Here is a 26,821-nt window from a genome sequence, read left to right on the forward strand (position 1 = left end):
ATATCAAAAATGTGTGAGAGTACAATGATCCAAAAGCCATGACAGCTCAATAAAAGTGTCTATCAAGTGTAAACTGACACTCCCCCTATCCTTAGCATGGTCCCCATGACCCTATCCACTAGAACCTCCACCTGGATGATCCAATAGTGGATAGTGTGAGAGTACAATGATCCAAAAGCCATGACGGCTCAATAAAAGTGTCTATCAAGTGTAAAATGACACTCCCCTATCCTTATCATGGCCCCCATGACCCTATCCACTAGAACCTCCACCTAGATGATCCAATAGTGGCAGAGGTGGATCCATAACAACCCCACTACTCATAGCATGGCTCTATGATTGAGGTCAGCTCTGTGACCTGTAAGCTTGATAACTTGACTTTTTTATCCAAAAGGCATTGAAGCCTCATAATGATGATTCTAATAGGATAATTCATATGTAGCCAAAAAAGATAATCAACAGTCGAACGAGCCTCTATTCCTGGGGAAATATATCACTGATAGGCATCCATACAATAATGGGCTTGCCTGGTAGCATCATCATGCTCATGATGAAATAGATACCTCTCAGCAACTACAAGATGTCTCTCAATTGAGAGGCTATCTCTCTTGGTAATAAGAGCATCACTCTCCAGAGCCCACACATCCTCATCAGTTGTACACTTGGATCGATTCTCTACCCTATAGCATGGTTCAATAGACAATTCATCTTAAAATGCTTTTATCTGACCTCTAATGGCCTGTGGATATGATATCTACAGAACATCCTCACCCATAGGTACATCCTTGAGATTTGGCATCTCATAATCACCGACACCCTCACCTTAATCTCCACCCACTCCACCACTATCCTCACCTCCACTTGATGGTCCCTCTCCTCCCATGACCATCTCATCTCCTCCATTATCATGATCATCCTCCTCAACCTCATCTTCATCTGAACTAGATGACTCCAAAAAAGACTCATCACTATCTCCCCCAAATTTGTTGCTCCCCTCAATATCCACACCCATCTCCTCATCCTCCTCCTCATCCTCTACTATTGCTAACACATCACTAAACTAACTAGCTCTACCTCCTCTCCAGCCTCCTCTTAATCATCATGTAGACTCCATCTACACAAGGTGATGTTGCCGCCTCTTTTAAAATATTGTCCACATCAACATTTGTAGATTTCCCAACAAGCATACCCGGGTCTAGCAGTGCAATCTTGCAGAATGCCACATGTCAATTCATTAGGGGTTTTAGCTCTTGGTACAAAATATCCCCTCATGAGGGCCCAATAGCGTAACACGTATCCCGAGCAGTGGTCACAATTTCAAGGAAGCCAGTGCACATTCCTAGAATATTCTCATCCATGCAATTTTTCTCAGTCGAAAAGAAAGACTAAAGGTTGTTAAAAAACACATTTTTAGTTAGCCCATGTAATCATGTGATTGGTGGGATTTTTTTTCACATCTAGCGCACATCCTACAAATAATCAATGGGAAAGACACACTTGTCTTCAAGACAAGAGAATCAAAGATCCAATGCCTTGATCTTCGGCATGACATCTTGAGAGAGAAGCTAATTTTTCCTCTCTATAAAAGGTTGAAGGGCACACTGTAAAAATGGGGTTCACATTTAGATCACTAGTTTTAGAGCTGAGAGTTCAGACTTTAGTATTTTCTGGTTTTGTAATAGATGATAAGGCTATGCCGAGTTTTGGCCTTTGTTTTGATTTGTTTATGAGACAATACTTTATGTCATGTTGAGTAAGGACTGAATTTCATGGTCTTCATAAGCTTTTATTATATTGAACATAACTTCTGTTGGTTGAATCATGTCTTAGACTCTTTTAATCTAGTTCTAGTTGTGCTTGAAAAGTATTATGCTATTATTGAATCTTAGTTAAACATTATGGTCATGCAGAATTATTTAGACTTTGAATTATGCATTTTATGTATGGTTTATTGTGCTTCTGAAGTTTAAATTTTTAATTCTAGCACATCACCTTAGTTAGTTTTAATTTTAGTATCTTACCTCCCTTTCCCCTCTGAATTTTGAAGAACTAGCTTCTAAAATGCCAGAGGTTGTTCTGTGAGGCGCAATTCATCCCCCACTCATAAAAATTCCCATAAGATCATTTCCTTGAGGTCTCAAATTTAAGGATCAACACATCCACCAATCTAGCCTCCTCTCCTCCCACCCCTACCTCCTCCATCTTCATCCCCATCACCTCCTTGACTTTCCTATTGCTATCTCCTCCCCCAAATCATCAAACCCACTATAAGAATTCTAGGATAAGTAAGAGGAATAGGTCGATATGTTTCCCACCAAGTGTTATACTGCAACAACATCCCTGGATCAGCCACACCTTCACCCCATCCCCATTGTACTAGTTGTAGACTATCAAACTCAACATACACAACCTGAGAATTGATACAATAACCCCAATATGATAACCTCATTAGTAGATTTGGCAAAGTATGTTGGGAAAATGGTGTCTCAACCTTGCATTTACATGAGGTTACTATTTATAATAAGTTTTTTTAGCATGAAATTGTGCAAAATTGTCCTCGAAGCTTTTCGTTGGCTAGATGAGCATGCTGGTAAATTTTCATCACAATATCATAGCTAGTTTTGAAGATATTGAAGTTTTTTGTTTTTGGAGGGTGCAGTGAGAGGTTTTTAATTAATTTTGAGGAATTTAGAGGTTTGAAACACCCTAAAAAATTGGGCATAAATGGTGTTGCAATTTACAAGGAAATAGATCACTTTGCAAGCTTTTTGACTCTTCAAATGGTTCGTCAATCAAACACACGGTTCACAAGTTATGGCCTCTGGAAGTTTGGACTCCTGAAATAGGAAATATAAATTACATTGGACACATAAATGAGTTATAAAATGGAGGAACACTTGTTGATGTGTATTTTAACATGTCATAGGTAATATAGAATGAAGATAAGGTCAGATCTACTTTATTGGGTGGTCTTAACCCATGGTTTTGTAATACCATTTGACGGTTTCTTGTATTGTATCTCCTATATATGAGGTGTATGAGATACAGGTTGAGTGTAAGAGTCTTATGGCTATTAAGTTACCTTTGAGTCTCTAATTAATGGTACTCATGTGAATATGTTGCTTTGAAAGTATATTGTAATCTGTTATTGATTGTTGAATAATATATTGAGCTTCTTTAGGAGTGTGGGGTTTTTCTCCTAAAAGGGTTTTCCCCACGTAAATCACTATGTTATTGTGTTGTGGTATGCACGATATTTTGTTTATTTCTGTTAAGTTTTTGTAACTACTATAATGATTTGTAGATATTTATATATTACCCTCCTTTCAAAGTTTGTGTAGGAAGTTGTTCTGCTACTTAACTTCCTTATAAGTGGTATCAGAGCCTTATCACCTTTGGTTTCAGTTGTGGGTTGTTGGGTTTTTTGAACTAATCTAGTTTTTAGTGGGAAATTTTATAGAAGATATTTTTTATCTTGTTGTAAGAAATTTTAGATGGCAAGTTCATCAGGGAGAATAGAGGTGGAGAAATTTAATGGTAGTTATTTTGAGATGTGGAAGCTGAAGATAGAAGATCTGCTAATAGATCAAGATTTATGGGATGTTGTTAGTCCAAATGTCTCAACCTATAGATAGTACTGTGACTATTAAGTATGATGTTATGGAATGGAAAGCCAAGTGTCTATTCAGATTAGGCCTAGCAGACTTGGTTCTGATCAATATCCATGAAGAGAACACTGCAAAGAAGTTATGGACTAAGCTTAATGAGATGTATGAAGCCAAATCCTTATTAAATCATATTTTCTTGAGGAAGAAATTGTATTCCTTTAATATGGAAGAGGGTGGATGAATTGCCAATCACTTGGAAGCATTTAATATTTTGGTGGTTCAATTGGTATCTGTTGATGTTAAGATAGATGAAGAGGAGAAATGCCAAATCTTGCTTTATTCTTTGCTTGATTCATGGGATTATCTTGTTATGGCTATCGGTAGTAATTCTATTGTTTTGAAGTCTAAAGATGTGATTGGTGCCCTAATTGGTGAAGCAATGTGGAGGAAGGTATCCATAAATTTGAAGGATGCCCTAACTATTCATGGAAGACCTAACGAAAAAGGCAAGAAGAATGACAAGCGTAATAAGTCCAAATTCAAAGGGAGATCAAATTCTCCTAGAAAGTCCAAAGTCATTTGTTGGAATTGCAGTAATTCAGGTCACATCCATAAAGATTATAAAGAAGAAAATAAGAAGAAAAATAAGAAGTTTGATTCTGATTCTGAGTCTGAGAAGGAAGATGGTGATGCATTCATTGCAGCTTTGGCTACTCATGCAGGTAATGATGCATGGTTAATTGAATCAGGTGCATCTTTTCATATGACTTCCAATAAAGATTGGTTTTCTAAATATGAATATTAAAATGGAGGCAAGGTGTAATTGGGTGATGATTCACATTTAGACATTGTTGGTTGAGGTAAATTTAGGATTAGGTTTCCTAATGGTAGAATAAAAAGGATTAGTAGTGTGTTGCATATCCTTGGATTAAAAAAAAAATTAATATTTGTGAGCAAACTGATAGATGCGGGTGTGCAGGTAGTCTTTTCTGATGTAGGATGTAAGATGATTAAGGGTTCTATGGTTATTTCTAGAGGTTTTAGGCTTGGCACTTTGTATAAACTAGAGGCATACACTCTTGAGTGTAATAGAACTTATGTAAAAAGTATATCCATGGATACTTCATCTGAAGATTTGAGGGATTTACCTTCAATAGATGGACACAACTTTTGGGTACTTAAGGGTGCTCTTTCTTTTGAAGTAAAGTTACCTGCAGAGAAGACTATGTTATAGCACCAAAGACCTGGCCACATTAGAGAAAAGAGTCTGAGGACCTTGAAAAATAAAAACCTTGTTGAAGGTTTGAATGAATGTAATCTTGAATTTGATTTTTGGATGCATTGCATTTATGAAAAACAAAACCACGTTTAGTTTTACTCGAGTTCTCATTAATCCTATGGTGTTTTGGATCTTATTTATTCTGATGTGTTTGGTCCTATAGATGCTCATTCAATTAGAAAATCTACATAATATGTTTCATTTATTGATGATTTTAGTAGAAAAACATGGGTATACTTTCTAAAGAGTAAATTATCTAGAATTTTTAGTCATTTTAAATAATTTAAAGCAATGGTTGAGTTCTAATTAACAAGAAAAATAGGTTTTCAGGACCTAAAACCTTTAACATAGGAGATTAAGAAGTATCATCATAGAGTATCCAGACCAAAAAAACTGCTTAAAAAATGACTGACAAAAAGGCCAGTAAACAGAAAGGATAGCAAAAGAAAGAAACAACAAAACAACCGAAACCAGGAAAGCACTGCACAATTAAAGAGTCTTTAGGAAGTCCTCCGCCTTAATCACCAACTGGTCATAGGTGGCCACAACAGCTTTAAGTTCATCCAGGTCCTTATTAGGCTTCTACTCCTTCTTTTTACCTCTGGTTCTTGTTCTGGTTCATTAAACATCTCATGTACCTTCAGTGTCAGGGTCAATTTTTAGGATGTCCTTCTCCTCATCCAATTTGTTGATGAGAATTTTGGGATTACCAATAGAGACCTTTAGAATATTTAAGCTTTGCTCTATGATACTTTTGAGACATTCCTCAAGTTTACTAACTTTACTGACAGTTCCCAAAATAGTTTGATCCATAGAATTAGCATTCACTTTCCTCTCCAGCAAGTCTTTCTCAATTTGCTCGAATCTGGGGTTGAAGAAGTCTCTTATATTTTCACCTTTAGCAACTGTATTTGTCAAATCCTCCATATAATCTGCCATAGTCTTCCCTTCACCAGTGTTGATAGTTTCCAGAATTTGGATTTTGTGGCTGAGTTTCTTTTTGTCATCCACAGCTTTCTTGTAACTAGTTATTAACCATTCCATGGTGTCCATAAAACCTTTCAAACCCTCAGGAGGAGGGTTTGAGGGGGGATCTATCTTACTAAAGTTTTCATGTTCCTTATTTGGGGTGTCACCAACAATATCTTTTTCTTCAGCCCTATGAACTTCTCCAGTGGTCGCTTCCCCAAGTTCTAATCAACATCCGAAATCTTTTTCTGTTTATGTTCCTCCAGCTCCTTCACATTCTCATCCTTTCTCTTTTGTTTGTTTATGGTCTAAGTATAGGCTTTGGATTTATTTTTTAGAGAACCCTGGGGTTTCTCCTTCTCTAAATTTTAAGAAACCTCCTTCGAGGAAGAGGAGGAGGAGCTTATCTGGAGAATTTTGCCTTTAGATTTCTCGCCCTTTGAGGAGGAAGGCCTAGTTTTCAAATGTTTCCTCTTCTTGCCTACTTGAAATTCTGAGTCATTCGTGCTCTCCTCAGAATCTCTCATTGGATCACTGTCAGAACCCTCATCCAAAGAGAAAACTAGAAAGAAAATTAAATGTTTGAGGATTGATAATGGTGGTGATTTTTTCTCTAATGATTTTGATAGATTATGTAAAGATTATGGCATTAATAGATAGAGGAAAAGTACGTATTCTCCATAGCAGAATGGAGTTGCAAAAAGAATGAATAGGATACTGATGAACAAGGCTAGGAGTATTTTGAGTGGTGTTGGTCTAGAACACAAGTTTTGGGTTGAAGTTATTGTCGCTACTTGCTATCTAATTAATAGGTCTCCTACATCAGCTCTTGTTGATAAAATGCGTATGGAAGCATGGTCAGGTCACAAGCCTTCACTGAGACATCTTAGAGTTTTTGGTTGTGAGGCATATGCACATGTGTTGAAGGAGAAGTGAATAAAGTTGGAGTACAAGGCTATGAAATATATCTTCACCGGTTATAGTTATGGTGTGAAAGGATGCAAGATTTGGGACCCTGTTGCACAAAAGGTAATTCATAGTAGAAGTGTTATTTTTAGATAAATTAAGTCCCTTTTTGTTACATTGCAACAAGAATGGACTAAACAAGAAGATGTGATTCAATCCCCTTTTATGCCTGAAAGAGTTGAATCAAGAACACTTGATAGGAAAGAATTTGATGATATCTCATCTAGCTCTGAATCTTTAGAAGAGGAGGAAGAACCTCCAACTCAGCTTGTTTGAAGCTCTACAAGACATAGACAACCATCTAAAATGTATTTACCCAATGATTGGAGATGTATGAACTTGCTTTGAATACTAATGTGGATGAACCTAGATTTATAGAAGATGCCTTAGGTATGAATGATGCATAATCCTGGAAGATTTCTATGGAAGAAGAAATGACAACTTTGAAAAAGAATGATACATGGGATCTTGTACCATTGCCTAAAGGATGAAAAGATCATTGGTTGCAAATGGGTGTTCAAGAAAAAGATTAATTCAGATGGAAGCATTGAGAAGTGTAAAGCAAGGTTGGTTGCAAAAGGCTACTCTTAGGTTGAGGGTGTTGATTATGGTGAGATATTTTCTTTTGAAGCATAAATGACATCCATTAGATTTTTTCTTTCTATTGCTGCTACTTATGATTTAGAGGTTAAGAAAATGGATGTGAAAACTACTTTCCTTCATGGTGATCTAGAGAAGGATATCTATATGACATATCTAGAGCACTATGTGCTGAAAGGTAAAAGTAATTTGGTCTATAAATTGAAAAAATCTTTATATGGCCTCAAACAGATTCCTAGGATGTGGTACCATAAATTTGATACATATGTGTTGAGTTTGAGATTTGAGCATTCTAAATCAGATCTGTGTGTTTATTATAAATTTGATGCTAATCATTTCCTGTGCATTGCATTATATGTTGATGATATGGTATTCATTGATAAAGGGAAAGGTATGATATCAAAACTAAAATCTCAAATTGTTGCTAAATTTGAAATGAAAGATCTTGGTGCAGCAAAACACATTCTTGGAATCAAAATTAGAAGAGACTATGACTGAACATAAAGCTATGGCTAGGCCAGAGTAAGTATGTGAATTCAATATTACTAAGGTTCAACATACATGGTTGTAGACCATTATGTGTTCCCTTTATAGTTGGAGCAAAAATATCTATTTTAGATTGTCCTCCATCTCCATCAAAGATGGAAGACATGAGTAGAGCTCCTTACCCAAGTGCAATTGGAAGTTTGATGTATGCTATGATCTGTACTAGACAAGACATTGCCCAAGTAGTGGGAGTTCTTTCCAGATATATGTCTAATCATGGTAGAGTTTATTGGGATCCAATCAAAACAGTTCAGATATTTTTGTTAGGTCTCGGAGACAACTGAGAGGGGGGTGGGGTGAATTAGTTGTCAATGAATTTCAAACTAGAACTAACTTAACCAAACTTAATGCTTAATACTAGTAAACCAAACTTTATGCCGGTAGACAGTTTTCACAGTTAATTGCAGTACCGGTAAATTTTAATGCATGAAACAGAAAGACAATAACATCCACAACACATATCACAGATATTTGTACATGGAAACCCTGTAAGGGGAGAAACCATGGTGGGAAACCTTACCCACAATCAGATGATACTACTGCAAATAGTATGTGTGTACAATATGGAGTCTGCACATGCAAAAAGGCCAACTGCCTAGAGCTCACTGCTCAATCACAAAATGGGAGTCACACTGACTACAATTGGATGGTTAAATCCAATAATAATGTACTGCTCAAAATAGCATCTTCATATGCTGGATTCAGTACTGGTTAAGCTCTGATTTTCTTTCTTCAACCCTTCCTTCAATCTTGAATGATGTCTATGTGTATAGATCTACTTATATTCACATATACCTTATTATATTCCTCTTCCACTATTACTTATATCAATCTCACAAATGAGAACTTACATTTATACCAAAACCTAAGACCAAATGAGTAGGTCGGCTCACTAAAAGATATTACAATGAAATCAATTATAAATGAATCAATATATGGTGCATCATTTTGGCTCAATGCATTTACAATAATAATAAATCATCTTCATAATGTGTCGTACTGATCTAGAGTGGATAATGCTTGTCAGTGCATAACGTAGACCTATTTGTCGGTAACAACAAATATGCAAACCTGATTGGATCAATGACCAAATCACCAAAATAAAGTGTCCAAACAATGTCTTCAACATAACCAAGTAATCTCCAAGTCATTCCAAGTGTTGGTGAACAATATAATCTATTTGTGAACCAGATACTGGTGGTTGTGCATAAGTCACTGATCATGTCGGTGAACATAATCAAAGATCTCCAAGTGCTGATAAGTGTTGACAAGTGTTGACATCAATGACAAAACCATATCAACATATCCAAAATACCAACAATCTCCCCCTTTTGTATTTATGGCAACACAAGATGGAAAACCCATCAAAGTGCCAAAATAGAAATGCCAAAAACCAAAAACCAACAATCTCCCAAAGAGATAATTAACCAGAAATCAAAATATAGATATAGAGAGTAACAATCTCTCCCCAAATAATCTCTCCCAAAAGATAATGTGTTTTTCCATAGATATCTGTCCCCCTTTGACATCAAATGACAAAGCAATACAAAAACCAGATTCAAACTTATTACAAAATACCAACTTATCAATTTATCCAACTACTCCCTCTGAGAAGTAGCTCTCCTCATCAAACTCGGAAAAAGATTTCTCTATTAATTATATCGGTTGATGACAAACATCAACTGTCTAAGTCTCTACTGGTGGGGGTATAACCCCAAGATGCTCTCTGAGATATTCAAAAGTTTCCTTAGGCAAAGGCTTAGTAAAAATATCTGCAATCTGCTCTTTAGTATTGGCATAAACCAACTTGACTTCTTTTGCCTCAACATTCTCTTTCAGTAAATTGAATTTGATAGAAACATGTTTAGTTTTTGAGTGAAATACCCGGTTCTTAGATATATCAATTACTTCCATATTATCACATTAAATTGTTATAGGTTCCTTGCATTTTACCTTGATGTCCTTCAACTTTTGCTTGATCCATAATACCTGAGTGCAATTAGTTGTTGCTACAACATATTCTGATTCTATTGTTGATAAAGATGTGCAACTCTGTTTCTTGCTCAACCAAGAAATTAATCTGATACCAAGAAAAAATGCTCCACTGGTGGTTCTTTTTTTGTCATCTACATCTCCTGCCCAATTTACATTTATGTATGCACATAAATCAAAATTTTCATCTCTAGGATACCATAAACCAAGATTTGTTATGCCTTGTAGATACCGGAAAATCCTTTTCACTGCTGATTCATGATTTTCTTTAGGATTACTCTGAAATCTTGAAATAATACATATTGCATTCATAATATCAGGTCTTGTTTATGTCAAATACAGTAAACCTCCTATCATGGACTTGAATCTTGTCGGATTAATAGGTGTTGATTCATCCTTCAATGATAGTTTATCAGTTATAGTCATAGGTGTGCTTACCAGTTTTGAGTTTTCCATGCCAAATTTCTTTAGTAATTCCTTCAAGTACTATGATTGACTTATGAATATACCTTTATCAGTTTGTGAAATCTGCAATCCTAAAAAGAATTTTATCTCCCCAATCATAGACATTTCAAATTCTTCCTGAATCTTATTAGAAAAGTCTTTACATAATCCATCTTCTCCTCCAAAGATTATATCATCAACAAAAACTTCTATAACCAAGATATCATCATTAGTCACTTTGTAGTATAGATTGATGTCAGCATTACCTTTAGTGTAACCAATCTTCAAAAGATATTTGTCCAATCTAGCATTACCAAGCTCTAGGAGCTTGCTTTAATCCATATAAAGCTTTCCTTAACCTGCAAACCATATCTTTGTCATTTGTTCATGAAAATCCATCAGGTTGTTCAATGTAAACTTCTTTTTCAAGATCACCATTCAAAAATGCACATTTAACATCCATTTCATATACTTTATAGTTCTTGTGTGCTGCAAAAGCTAAGAATAATCTGACTGCCTCAATTCTAGCTACTGGTGCAAAGGTTTCATTATAATCAACTCCTTTCTATGAATATCTCTTACACACTAATCTTGCTTTTTTTATGATTACCTTACCATCTTCATTGAGTTTATTTCTGAATACCCATTTAGTTCCAATTACTTTTTTGTCTTTAGGCTGGGGAACTAATGTCCATGTGTTATTCTTTTCAATTTATTCCAATTCATCTTCCATAGTTTTAATCCAATGTTTATCTTCACATGCCTCATTAACTGATGCTGGTTCAATTTGAGAAATAAGACATACCTCTTCATTTTCCAGTCTTCCTCTAGTCATAACACCTTGACACTTGTTCCCAATTATTTGACTTTTACAGTGGTTCAATCTTACATACTGAGGTGTTTTTATTTGCTACTATTCTTCAGTCACTGTGGAATCTTTAGATGATGCCAGTGTGACTAGATCAAAATTTTGTACCAGTGTAGGTTCATTTGATATTATCTCTATTGCCAGTTTAGAGTCCATGTACCTTGAATTATCTTTGAACTTTTCATCAATCTTCACATTTGCACTTTCAACAATTTTTTGCAATCTCTTATTAAAACATCTATATGCCTTGCTCTTAGATGAATAGCCAAGAAATATTCCTTCATCACTTCTAGGATCAAATTTGCCAATATACTCATCTCTCCTAATATAGCGCTTACTTCCAAATATTCTGAAATATTTAAGAGTAGGAGTATTACCAAACCATAGTTCATGAGGGGTCTTACCGGTTTCACCTTTGATGTGAACTTTGTTGAATGTGTAAACCGCTGTACTCACTGCTTCTCTCTAGTATACATGAGGTAGATTTGATTTTGATAACATATTTCTATCTACATACAAAATAGTTCTATTCTTCCATTCCACAACTCCATTCTACTGGGGTGTCCAAGGAGTAGATAACCATCTCTTAATTCCATTCACTTCACATAATGTATTAAATTCCTTAGATGTGAATTCACCTCCTTGATCTGATCTCAAACATTTGATTTTCTTACCAGTTTCATTCTCTACCATCACCTTGAATAGTTTGAATTTCCCAAAGGCTTCTGATTTCTCCCTGAGAAAAGTAACCCAACACATTCTAGAATCAATGATTAGCATAAAATATCTATCTCCTTGTAAACTTCTAGTTCTTGTTGGACCGCATAAATAAGTATGAATTAAGTCAAGAACATTATTGTATTTTTCTGGAATACTCTTAAAAGATGCTCTAACTTTCTTTCCAAATTGACATTCCTTACATACCAGATTGTGAGGTTTAACAATCTTAGGTAAATCCCTTACTGCCTTAGTTGTACTGATTTTCACAATGCAATCCAAATTTACATGACAAAGTCTCTTATGTCATAGCCAACTTTCATCAATATGTGCAATCAAGCATGCTTTCTCAAGGTTATTCAAATGAAAGATATTACCTCTAGTCTAATTACCAGTTGTAATTTTTAAACCAGTTTTATTCATGATTTTGCATTTACCATTCTTGAATTGTAACTGAAATCCTTTTTCAACTAATTGACCAACACTCAAAATATTATGATTCAAACCTTCAATATAGTAAACAATATCAGTATTGTGCTTACCATCAAAAGATATAGTGCCTTTTCCTTTGATCAAACAAGATTTATCATCTCCAAATCTTACTAGACCTCCATTGTATTCCTGAAAGGTTAAGAACTTACTTTTATCACCAGTCATATGATGTGAACATCCAGAATCAATGATCCATTCATCCTTATCTTTAATTTTAGCTATCAGGGCCTACTCTACCAGTTGAACAGTAGGTGCCGGTTGATCTTCTGTTATAGCAACAAAAACCCATCCATTGTCGTTCGGTTCCTCATCAAAATTATCAGTAACTCCTTCATTAGCATAGTAACATGATTTGTCTCTATTCTTCTTTAATTTGTATCTATGATATTCAGGGTTAGGCTTATATGTTCTTTTATCTTTTTCTTTCAATCTTGCATCTCTATCAGGACACCTAGATGCCATATGACCAATTTTATTGCAGTTAAAACATTTAAATGGTTCTTTACCTTCATACTTACTTCCAACTGGACCTTTAGGCATTTTCCTTGCAAATAGTGCTTCAAGCTCTTCCAATTCTTCATTCTCTTTTTTGATTTCATCAAGTTCTCTTGCATAGAAGGCTTTTCAATCAGATTTTTCAGATGATGATGATGCCTTGAAACCTAAATCTATCTTTATTGTAGCAACAAGACCAAATTCTTCAAGTTCAAAAGCTAAAAGTTTTCCAACCAAATTGTCTCTAGATACTGATGCATTAGGCATTGTTCTCAATTCATTTGTAGTAGTTACTTTTATTTTGTATGCCAGTGGAAAAGCTCTTAAAACTTTAGAAACAATTTCATCTTCACTTAAGGATCTTCCACAACATTGTATACCCAAAACAATTTCATTTACTCTTTCCATAAAAGCAAAAATTCTTTCATCTTCTTCCATTTTCAGATTTTCATACCTGACCCAGAAGCATTCTAGTTTTGCAATTTTGACTATGGTATCACCTTCATTCAATGTTTCCTATTTGTCCCAAATAACTTTAGTAGTAGATCTGTCTGATAATCCCATGATTTGCTGATCTAACAATGCGCTCAAGAGTGCTTCTCTTGCTTTGCAATCATTTTCTTCATCTTTATCCAAGGTTGGTGGATCAAATTGACCTTGAGTAGGAGCAATATAGCCATTCTTTGTAACATTCCATATGTCCTTTTCAATGCAATTCAGATGTGTCTCCATCTTGATCTTCCTTATACCATAGTTGGTTCCATCAAGTTTTGGATTGTCCTTCCTAAAATAGTTAGAAGACATTGGATCTCCTCAAGTTGTTAAACTTCTATAAAAAGAGGACTAGGCTCTGATACCAATTGTTAGGTCTCAAAGTCAACTGAGAGTGGGGGATGAATCAGTTGTCCATGAATTTCAAACCAAAACTAGCTTAACCAAACTTAATGCTTAATACCGATAAACCAAACTTTATGCCGGTAGACAGTTTTAACAGTTAATTGCAGTATCGGTAAAGTTTAGTGTATGAAACAGAAAGACAATAAGATCCACAACACATAATACATATATTTATACGTGGAAACCCTGTAAGGGGAAAAACCATGGTGGGAAACCTTACCCACAATCAGATGATACTACTGCAGATAGTATGTGTGTACAATATGGAGTCTGCACATGTGGAAAGGCCAACTACCTAGAGCTCACTGCTCAATCACAAAATGGGAGTCACACTGACTATAATTGGATGGTTAAATCCAATGATAATGTATTGCTCAAAATAGCATCTTCATATGTTGGATTCAGTATCGATTAAGCTTTGATTTTCTTTCTTCAAACCTTCCTTCAATCTTCAATGATGTCTTCTTGCATAGCTTTGCTTATATTCGCATATACCTTATTATATTCCTCTTCCACTATTCCTTATATCAATCTCACAAATCAGATCTTACATTTATACCAAAACCTAAGACCAAATGAGTAGGTCGGCTCACTAAAATATATTACAATGAAATCAATTACAAATGAATCAATATATGATGCATCATGTCAGCTCAATGCATTTACAATAATAAAAAATCATCTTCATAACATTCCATGTTGACTTGGAGTGGATAATGCTTGCCGATGCATAACCTAGACCTATTTGTTGGTAACAACAAATATGCGAACCCGATTAGATCAATGACTAAACCACCAAAACAAAGTTTCCAAACAATGTCTTTGACATAACCAAGTAATCTCCAAGTCATTCCAAGTGTCGGTGAACAATATAATCTATCCATGATCCAGATACCGGTACTGTGCATAAGTCACTGATCATGCCAGTGAACATAATCAAAGATCTCCAAGTGTTGATAAGTGTTGACAAGTGTTGACATCAATGGCAAAACCATATCAACATATCCAAAATGCCAACAATTTTAAGGGTACCTCTGAGTATTCTTTATGTTATCATGGTAATTTGGTTGGAGATGTTATTTCCCTTGATATTCATGGATATGTAGATTCAGGCAGGTAATATTGATAGCATAAGATCCACTGGTGCTTATGTGTTTACTGTATTTGGTGGTGCAATTAGTCGGATGAGTAAGCAACATGTTGTGGTTGCTTTGTCCACTATAGAATCAGAGTATATGGAAGCTACTCATTCTTGTAAAGTAGTAATTTGGTTTAAAATATTGTGTTTAGATATTGTAATAAAACAAGGTGCAATGGTAGATTACTATAATAGTCAGAGTGCCATCTGCCTAGCTAAGAACTCGACATTTCATGCCTGGACCAACACATTTATGTTGAGTATCATTTTGTTAGAGATATGGTCGAAAATGGCAGGGTGAAGCTAGTTAAGGTAGAAACTTTGATTAATGTTGTAGATTATTTAACTACGGTTGTGAGCATAGAGAAGTTTGGATGGTGTTCGGAGTCTATGGGCCTGATGGCCCATAGGAATTAAATTACTATGTCGATACTCCCTTTTCTCTTGCAAGGTGTTCGACAAGTGGGAAAATGTTATATTATTATCTGGAGTAAATGAATTTCTATTTTGTTTTCCAAGAACATAATGTTCATAAAATTTAACTCTCATCAAAATAGGAAAAATTGTCTAACAACTTTTTATTCAAAATGGTTTTTAAACCATTCTCACCAATGTGGCCCAATCTATAGTACGACAACATACATGTATTTTCAGACTTAGTTACATTAGAAAATTTAACAATTGTAGTGACTTCAAGATGAAAAAGAGTCCCCTTCCTTGTCCCTATTGCTACCACCAAGTTTCCTTTGACTAACTTGCAACCATGCTTGTCAAATGTTACATGCAATTCTATATCATTCAACATAGAAACTGAAATTATATTTATTTCTAAACCTGGGACATGCAAAGCACCTTAAAGATATTTTATTCTCTCATCATTGAAACACAACTAAATCTTACCCCTTTCGACAATAGGATATGAAGAATTATCTCTGAGTTAGATTTCTCCTCCATCATACTTCTCACATGTGGAAAACACTCCTTATGAGGAATCATGTGTTATGATCATCTTGAATCAATTAACCAATGGTTTTTAGTCATAATGTATGAAGAAAAGAAATCAAAGTATCATTAGCTAAGTTTGAGGATTTCTCTATAGAGGAATCAAATATTTTCTTTGGATTTTTGCATTCCTTCTTAACACGTCCTCTCTTTTCACAGTTCCAACACTTCACTTTGCTCTTTTTACTAGGATTTTTAGATATTCCCTTAGACTTTTTCTTAGGCCCGTTCTTTTCTCCTTTAGACCCTCTTTCTTTGGGTATTCCTCTAACATTGAGAACATCAACTAAACTATCCCATAGTATTTCTTCTCATTTCATGTACCAAAAAAGATCCTACAAGTACATCCATCTTTGGATCTTCAAGGTTAGTAGTGATAGCAAGAATGAAAATCTCCCCTAAATTAGGTAAAGAAAAAAGAAGCATAATGCATTTATCCTCTTCTTTAATTGAAATATCAATAGAGGCTAATTGACTCAAAATTAAAACAAACAAATTCAAATCCTAAACTATTGTATCTCCTTACCTCATCTTAAAAGAAAACAATTTTCTTTTCAAGTAAAATTTATCTACCAAAATTTTATCTTGTTAGATCTCACCGATTTGGTTCCACAAAGAATGTGAAGTATTTTCCTTTAACACATTAAAAAAATAGAAATTAGAGAGACACAATCTAATAGTACATCATGCCTTTTTATCCACCTTCTCTCAGTCTTCATCAAAAAATTTATTAGGTTTCTCTTTATTTTTTACAACCGCCCATTGATCTTGTTCTCCAAGGAGATCTTCAATTTTCAACTTCTACAACTCATAACCTATTCCATTGAAATTTTCAATGTTTGAATGAGATGTAGTTGCAACCATGATATCAACACAAATCTACAAAAAATGGATCAGCCAAAACTCCAACAAAAGCTCCAAAAACCTCCCTTATTGTACCCAAGACACAAAACTATCTAGGCTCTAAAACCAAATGTTAGAAAATAAGAGTTGAAATATAATAATAGAATGTTAAAATCAAATCTAATAGTGTATGTTTAAAGGAAGTAAAATCAGCTATAACAACAACAAGATAACACCATAGAAAACTAAACACATGACATTGTGATTATGTGGAGAAAACCTTTCAAAAAAAATTGCACCAAGAAAAGAGGAAACATATATATTAATCTTCAAAGAGATTAGAATACAAAAATATTTCCTCAATCTTGCTTCAATCTGACAACATTTGTGTACTTGTAAAACAACTTATGTTGTCTCCAACTCAACCTCTCAACATATAGACCCTTTGGGGCTCAATTTAACACTATAGAAAATTACCATGGGTGAAAAAATGGTTACTAAAAATCATGGTAAAAATCCAAATGACCCCTATATTCCAATCATAGTCTCTTATATGGTATTATACCTTCTTACAAGTTATCATAAGAATCCCCCAAAAATAGGAGATAGTCTTACATGCATCATATAGACTATTAATAACAAATGTAAGAGTGCTCATACATGTGCAATATAACTAATTCTGACCTCCAAAATGTTTCACCCCACTTTTAGCCCTTATAGTTGTCATATAATATATCATAACATCCCTAAAAATAGGCCTTACATATTATACCAATTGATGGGCATCTTTTGACAACTAAAAACTTGATTTTTAAGGCACCTGCATATGACAAAATTTCCAACTAATAAAACCCACACCCCTTATGATGGAGCAAAATTATTTAATTACATGAATGCCAAATAACCATGGGAAAATGTAAAATAATAATAAATGCATAACTAGAATTAGCAAGGTTGAGACACCTGAATTCCCAATATTTCCAACCATCCATACCTAGGAGGTATCAAGAAAATTAGTAGACTCGTGCCAAAAACAAATACAACTCATAAACAACAATCACAAGCTTCTTATATCAAACCTATCAATGAAGAACATACATATCCTAGAACTCTCACTACATGGGTAATGTCAAGTATAGAAATAGAACAAGGTATATCAATTCTACCAGTAAAAACTCATATCAAGGTATGAAAAATAATTAAAAACATGAAATAATAGGAACAAACATGTTGATACAAACATGCAACCCAAAAGATGCATGATCTCTAGCAACATGTTGACATAATCCTCCTAAAATACATGGACAAGAACCTATAAGAAGTAATCATAGAATGTAAAGAGAAAACTTATAAACTATTGGGATTAAGGTGTCTCAACCTTTGCAATTCCTAACATTGGCAATTAGATTTATTATTTAATATTTGATTTAATTTTATGAGCCTACGAGAAAAAATTGTTTGCAAATATTGTTTTGTCATCTTATGGGAGTTGGCATGTTGACTTGTCATCCTATTGGGAAGGTGACATGGAGATTTTGTCCTGACATGATGATAGGGAGCTTGGAAGGTAAGTGATCACAAGGATAACTTGCTCAAAAAGGATCAATGTATTTGCCAAAACCTTGTAGGATCTGATGTGTATTTTTTACTCAACCTATTTGGGTATTGGAATGCCAAGGATTCCATGGTCTACTTGCCTAGCAAACTCCCTTGATGGTGATAGCTTACTCCCATGCTCCAAAACTACTCAAGGTTCTTGTTTTCCCCATCTTCAACTACTTGTGCTTGGTTCTTGGGGTCTTCTACTTTCAGTTTCAATGTGTACTAGGGGTCTTCCACATGGAAATGCAGGGGCAGCAAGGAGTTACTCACCATGAATGCTCATAAACTTGTTTTAGACCTATAACTCTCAATTTGCTCAAATTCCTTAAAAGGTCTCAACTACCCCCAAATGAGGTTGCATGTTGTCTATGAGTTACAAGTACACTTTTGGACTGTTTGAAATGTTTCCATTATATTTCAAAAACCTCCAAGTTCCATTTTCCCATCGGGTTCAAGCATTCTTCAAAAACTGTCATTTTGTTGTGTGTTATGCAGTCATGAATAGTCATTAATAACTCTCAAACTATTCACCACCCGAACAATCACTTCGGTCCAATTATATAAATGATAGTTATAGAAAGATCCAATTGTTGAATCCAAAGTTGTGATTATTTTTGCAAAATAGGGCTAAAAAGGGCTACTAGCCCGTGAGGCCTAATTGGCACTTTTTATGTTTGTTGTGCTCAACGATGGTCTTTTTAACCACAAAGAAAGTTGGGGATTGTGTTTAGGGAGTTTTTTCTCAAATAGTTTTGTGGTTTTGAGTTCCATGGGGTGTGTTTGAGGACTGTCCACATTTTAAGCCCCAAAAGGAGGGTTTAGTGAGGGTTTGGTGCTTGTTTTGTTTGTTTTGCATTCACCTACATGAACCAAGGCCTAAGACTGATTGGAAGGGTCTGCCACATCTTGGAGTGCCTTGTCCAAGTCTCTATCACCTTCCATTTTTCCAAAAACTTGGCACACAAGAAGGAAAACAGTGATTTTGACCCTACCACTGTTCTTTTACTGCCTTTTACCAGTCAGCAACTTGTCCTCTTTAGAACCTACAAGAATGTAGAACTTGGAGATGGGAAAACACCATAAAGGAGGTCTTCAAACATTTATACATTCACCTATTACATTTCCTTTTAATTTCAAGGCTTGGATTATGCTCTTAAGCATTCCATTAAGCAAAATGACAACAACTTCCCAAAAATAGTGAACTCATTGTTTTGTCTACAAATGGAAATGATTACAAGGTGTAAGCTTATTCAAATAAATCAAGTTGATACTTAAACTATTGGTCCCATGGCAAGACCATTTTTACAATCATTTTCTCACTCAATTACCTTTGAGTGCAAACTTTGAGTCTTTATCAAGTTACTAGCCAAATGACAAACACTTGCCTAGTAATCACTCATTTGCATATTCAAACCATTCTTCTAGCACAAAAGGAAAAATATGTACACTATATACACATGGATCAACTTGGTAGAATCCATAGGAGGGATCCCAAGCCTGGATCAACCAAGTTGACACATTTTACAACCCCAAACCCTTGGCAAGGTAGCAGGTACCTAGTTTCCAATTATTTTTGTAAAAACAATTTGCAAAAGAGAAAATGATGAAACAATTACATGGGAAGATTGGTTAAATCCATATTACAACATCCAAGAAGGTATAGTATAGATTGTAGAGCTATAGTATGGACTGCCCCTCAAAAAGGAAGAAAAACAATCATAAAACCAAAAAAACACTTGTTTTCTATTGAGTTATTCTTTCAAATACAAACACCAACCTTTACAAAGATAAGGAGATGCCTTATATAGTTTCTAAAGTTGGTTTCCATGCCCATGTATGGACAAAAGACATTTAATATGACATTTTTGAAGAAAATGACCTTTTTGACAACTTTCTTGAGCAAAATGACAACTTTTCTTGCTCACAAATGCATTTTTGACATCCTAGCCTTAGAAACTTGTCTAAACCATTTAGGAATGCTTAAAAACACTAAACAAACATTTTTCAATGCTCTTGAAACCATTTGGAGACCTTTTTGGCACTTTTCCACATTTTGGCCAAAAATTGACAACTCAAGGCCTGAAATGCAAGATATGATCTCTCAAGCCCAAAATGAGATCAAAACTACTACAAATGACTCAAAACAACATAAAACAACAAAAAAAACCTACAACAAGACTTTACAAACATAAAAACATGAAAAACCCAAAAATGGAGTTTTTGACTCAACTGGGTGCTCCTGCACAATACTCTCCCAAAAACAATCAAGTCATGTGACTCCTTGGGGCAGCAAAGAAGAAGAAATGCCAACTTTCAGAAAGTTATCTTTAGGTATCCAAGTGGCCTTGGAGATAGGCTGATCCTTCCACTTGATGAGGTGCTCCATGTAGGTGTGATGCCTTGTCTTTTTGAGAACTCTGGAGTCTAGAACCTGTTCAGCAAGGGGAAAAGAAAGAGAAGGGAGAGATAGATCAGAAAGGGACTGAGAAACATCTAAAACTCTTTGAACCTCCTCAGGTGGCTGCCCCTTGAAAGCAATGAGATCTACAACATTAAAAATGGGGGACAAAGAAACATTATTAGGCAAATCAACTTTATAAGCATTAGGTCCATACTTAGCTAAGATCTTGCAAGGGCCTATTCTTCTCATCTGAAGCTTGTTGGGAACTCCCTTTTGTAGCCTCGCATTATTCAAATGAACCATCACATAGTCACCTATGGAAAATTGTACATCTCTCTTTGTAGCATCCACCTTTGCCTTGACCTTTTGAGAGGTGTCTTGGAGAGCTTGTCTCACTTTCTCATGAACCTCCTTCATGGAGTGAGCCATATCATCTGCTGTCCCACTTTTATGCTACAAGTTATTAATATCCCTCAACTCCATTATACCCCTTGGATGCATACCATAAACAATTTCAACTGGACTTTTACCTTTAGACCTGTTAACACTATCCTTGTAGGTATATTCTGCTTGAGGAATGAGCTAATCCCAACTCTGCCCATACTCCTTTGTCAAACACCTAAGCATGTTTCCAAGAGACCTGTTCACAACTTCTATTTGGCCATCAGTTTGTTGATGATAAGCTGAATGAAAAGAGAGATTAGTAACCAATCTCTTCCACAATGTTTTCCAAAAATGACCAAGAAACTTAACATCTCTATCAGATACAATGCTAGTAGGCAAACCATGAATCCGAACAACTTCCTTGAAAAATAAATAAGCAATATGACTTGCATCATGTGTTGTTTTGCAACAAATGAAGTGAGCCATCTTACTAAATCTATCAACTACCACAAAGATGCTATCAAATCTTGATTGAGTTCTAGGTAATCCTACTACAAAATCCATGCTAATGCAATCCCAAGGCCTATGTGGAATGGGAAGAGGCTGATATAAACCAACATTAGAGGAGTTACCTTTTGCTCTTTGGCATACCAAGCACTGCTCAACATACCTCTTGATGTCTCTCTACTTCTATGGCCAATAATAGAACCTTTGACCCAGCTCTAAGGTCTTATTGAGAACAAAATGCCCACTTAAGCACCCATTGTGCTTCTCTTGTATGAGGTTCTCTCTCATAGAACCTTGTGGAACACACAACTATCCACCCCTGAATAACAAACCATCCTACAAAGTGAAATCAGCATAGGCACCATGGAAGTTATTCTCAAAATCTCTACAAACTTTGTAAGCCTCTGCAAAATCATTATCAGTAGGATACATGTCCCTAAAACTATCAATACCAATACTCTAAACTTGAATCTCATGAATAGTTAACAATATTCTACTCAAAGCATCTGCTACTTTATTCAACTAACCCTTCTTATGTATAAGAGGAAAATTGTAAGCTTGTAAATATTCTACCCACTTAACATGCCTATGATTCAGTTTATCATGTGAGTTCAAGAAACAGAGTGCTTGATTATCTGTATATACAACAAACTCTTTAGGAAGAAGATTGTGTCTCCATTTCCTAAGTGCTTGTACCAATGCATAAAGTTCTAAATCATAGGATGAGTAATTTTTCTTTGCATCATTTAACTTTTCACTTAAAAATGCTATTGGTCTATTTCCTTGACTTAAAACAACTCCTACTGCAATATTGCTAGCATTGCATTCAATAGTAAAAAACTTTTCAAAACTAGGTAAAATAAGTACTCGTTGAGTAGCTACTTTAGTTTTCAGTAATTCAAACCCCTTATTTGGGTCACTTGTCCATTGAAACTTTACCTTGACACCCCCTTTGATGGTGTCCAACATTGGAGCACATATCTCACTAAAGCCCTTGATGAATTTCTTGTAAAACTGAGCCAAACCATGGAAGCTTCTGACATCACTGGCTATCCTAGGAGTTGGCCAACTGGTTATTGCTTCAAATTTTGAGTGATCCATTTTCAGATTTCCTTCTAATACAACAAAGCCAAGATAGACTAATTCTTGCTGCATGAAATCACATTTTTCTAGATTTATGGTTAGATGTTCATCAGATAATTGTTTCAAAACAATAGCTAAATGTTGTATGTGTTCTTCCTTAGTCTTGCTGAAAATAAGAATGTCATCTAAATCACTACAACAAATTTTCCAATGAAATCATGTAAAAATTCATTCATGAGCCTCATGAACGTGCTAGGAGAATTAGAGAGTCCAAAAGGCATGACTAGCCACTCATAGAGACCCTCATTTGTTTTGAAAGTTGTCTTGCACTCATCCCCCTCTTTGATGCTTATCTGATGGTAACCACTCTTCAAGTCTATCTTACTGAAATATTGTGCACCCCCCAAACAATCCATCAAATCCTCTATCCTGGGTATGGGAAACCTGTATCTGATGGTGATCTTGTTGATGGCCCTGGAATCTGTATGAGTCTCCATGTACCACCCTTCTTAGGTGCCAACACTGTAGGTACTGCACAAGGACAAATGCTTTTCCTAATCAGCCCTTGGTCTAAGAGTTCTTGTATTTGTCTTGCTACCTATTTATTTTTCTCAGGGGTCATTTTGTAGGCTGCCTTATTGGGCAAAGAGGCTCCAGGTATGAAGTCAATCTGGTGGCTAATGGCTCTAGGAGGTGGTAAAGCTGCAGGTGTATCGTCACTGATTATTTTTTTGAAGTTATGAAGGATTTGCTACACCTCACATGGTATCTCAACTTTCTTTTCTACCTTTTCCTCCTTAGGCTTTACTATGAGTACAAATCCTACTCCCTCACCCTCTTCTAGTGTTTTTATGACCTCTTTCTCATTGACTAACAAGATGTTAGGCACTTTGTTGCTTCTCTCTCCTTCTTCATTGAGGGATTGAATTTGATAGTTTACTCCATCTTTTTGAAAACAATAGGAGTTTCTTTCCCCATCATGTTGTGCTTTTCAGTCAAATTGCCAAGGCCTACCCAATAGTAGGTGGCAAGCATCCATTGGAAGGATGTCACATAGGATCTTGTCAGTAGATCCGCCCATGTGGAAATCTACCCAGGCTTGCTCATTCACCAACACATGTTGCCCCTTGTTTAACCATGTTAGTTTGTATGGTTCTTTGTCTTGTATTCTAGGTAGTTTCAACTTACTAATTGCTTCTTCTGATAGGATGTTATCAATGGATCCTGAATCTATGATCACCTTAAACACCTTTCCCATAATTTTACACTTAATCCTGAACAATGCTCTTCTGTGTCTTCATTAACACTCTCTTGATCATCAAACTCTCACCATCTTCTGAAGCTAGGTGGTTCAATGATGGAGTTATGGTATTACCTCCATCTTCCTAAAGATAGTTTACCCTCTTTTCACCTCCATAAGATGAACTAGGCTTCTCTGGGCATCTGTAGGCAGGGTGGCCCAACTTTTGGTAGTTATAGCATTTCATGGTTGAGAAATAGGACCCTCTCCTTGGTCCATTAGATCAAACCATACTCAGGTTGCCCGATCCCCTACCCCTATAGTTGGGTTTTCTCTGAGAATCCCCACTTTGCTCTAGAAGTTTAGATTCTCCCTGGGATCGTTGATCTATGCTTCTTCCCCCAAAACTGCCCCTATGGCCTCTACCATCTCTTCCCCTACCTCGGCCTCTATTGTTTTGTTCTTGCTTCCTCCTACCTTTCTCTTCCACCTTAAGTGCCAATTTATAGCACTTGTGTACTGTTTGTGGGCATAACAGGCTCATCTCCTCCTGGATGTTCCACCTTAGCCCATTCATATACCTTTCCACCTTTATGCTCTCATCTTCCACTACTCTAGATCTCATGCACAATTTTTGGAATTCCTCTATGTAACTACTAACATCTAGGTCTTTCTGCCTCAAATTTTGTCTTTTCTGATGCAGTTGTATTTCATAGTCTTTAGGAAGGTAGGTTTCTTTGATTTTGGCTACCATTGCCTTCCAGGTGGCTAGTGGTTGCTTGCCTTCTTTCACCCTTTCCACTTGGATGAACTTCCACCATGTTAAGGCTGCTCCTCTCAGCCTTGAGTTTGCCACCTTGTCCTTTTGTGCTTCGGTCACACCATCACACTCAAAATGGTTTTCTAACCCTTCAATCCACTCTATTAGAGCATCTAGATCCATCTTCCTAGTGAAAAGGGTCACTCCTTCCAAGGTCTTATCACTCATAGCTCTCAAGGCTTTCAAGAATGGTTATTGCTCAATGACTAGGTTAGGGATGGGAACCTCATCTTCTATGGCTACCATCTTACCCTTATCTCCAACCTTATCATGGACCTCTTCAGTTTTGAATTCTACTTTAGCTAGTTTCATTGCTATTTGGTCTAATCTTTCTCCAAGAACCCTATTTTCCTCTTCTTGGTCCTCAACCTTCTTTTCCAATTCTGCATTGGTCACCATGTTGCCTAATGTGTCTTTCCTCCTGAATCTTTTGTTGGCTCTAATACCACTGTGATAGGGAGCTTGGAAGGTAAGTGCTCACAAGGCTAACTTGCTCCAAAAGGATCAATCTATTTGCCAAATCCTTGTAGGATCTGATGTTTATGTTTTATTCAACCTATTTGGTTATTTGAATGCCAAGGATTTCATGGTCTACTTGCCTAGCAAACTCCCTTGATGGTGATGGCTTACTCCCATGCTCCAAAACTACTCAAGGTGCTTATTTTCCCTATATTCAACTACTTGTTCTTGGTTCTTGGGGTCTTCTACTTTCAGTTTCAATGTGTACTAGGGTTCTTCCACATGGAAATGCAGGGGCAGCAAGGAGTTACTCACCATGAATGCTCATAAACTTGTTTTAGACCTATAACTCAAAATTTGCTCAAATTCCTTAAAAGGGCTCAAGTACCCCCAAATGAGGTTGCACATTGTCTATGAGTTCCAAGTACACTTGTGGACTATTCTAAATTTTTCCATTATGTTTCAAAAACCTCAAAGTTCCATTTTCCCATCGAGTTTAAGCATTCTTCAAAAATAGTCATTTTGTTGTGTGTTATGCAGTCATGAAATTACAGTCATGAACAGTCATTAATAACTCTCAAAATATAAACCACCAGAATGATCACTTTGGTCAGATTATAGACATGCTAGTTATAGAACTTTCCTCCAAGTTATAGAAAGATCCAATATTTTAATCCAAAGCTTTGATGATTTTTGCAAAACAGGGCTAAAAAGGTCTACTAGCTCGTGAGGCCTAATTGGCACTTTTTTTGTTTGTTCTGCTCAATGATGGTCTTTTTAACCACAAATGACAACAACTTCCCAAAAATAGTGAACTCACTATTTTGTCTACAAATGGAAATGATTACAAGGTGTAAGCTTATTCAAATACATCAAGTTGGTACTTAAAATCTTGGTCCCATTTTTACAATCATTTTCTCACTCAATTACTTTTGAGTGCAAACTTTGAGCCTTTATCAAGTTACTAGCCAAATGATAAACACTTGCCTAGTAATCACTCATTTCCATATTCAAACCATTCTTTTGGCACAAAAGGAAATATATGTACACTATATACACATGGATCAACTTGGTAGAATCCATAGGAGGGATCCCAAGCCTGGATCAACCAAGTTGACACATTTTACAATCCCAAACCCTTGGCAGGGCAGTAGGTACCTAGTTTCCAATTAGTTTTGTAAAAACACTTTGCAAAAGAGAAAATGATGAAATAATTACATGGGAAGCTTGGTTAAATCCATATTACACCATCCAAGAAGGTACAATATAGGTTGTACAGCTACAATATAGACTGCCCCTCAAAAAGGAAGAAAAACAGTCATAAAACCAAAAAAACACTTGTTTTCTATTGAGTTATTCTTTCAAATACAAATACAAACCTTTCCAAAGGTAAGGAGAGGCCTTATATAGTTTCTCAAGTTGGTTTCCATGCCCATGTAAGGAAAAAAGACATTTAATATGACATTTTT

At 35.8% G+C, this 26,821-nt stretch overlaps 1 protein-coding gene across 1 annotated transcript in view; it reads right to left on the minus strand.

Annotated features, from left to right (window-relative positions):
• Positions 1-823: 823 nt before the first annotated feature.
• LOC131875864 (uncharacterized) overlaps positions 824-26,821 on the minus strand; it is a 110,549-nt gene continuing 84,551 nt past the window's right edge. The window contains exon 6 of the mRNA XM_059220563.1: positions 824-1,044. Within this exon, the coding sequence (XP_059076546.1) occupies positions 824-1,044 (221 nt within the window). The remainder of the gene's footprint in view (positions 1,045-26,821) is intronic.

This window comes from Cryptomeria japonica, chromosome 5 (assembly GCF_030272615.1).
Source record: "Cryptomeria japonica chromosome 5, Sugi_1.0, whole genome shotgun sequence".
Taxonomy (NCBI): Eukaryota; Viridiplantae; Streptophyta; class Pinopsida; order Cupressales; family Cupressaceae; genus Cryptomeria; species Cryptomeria japonica.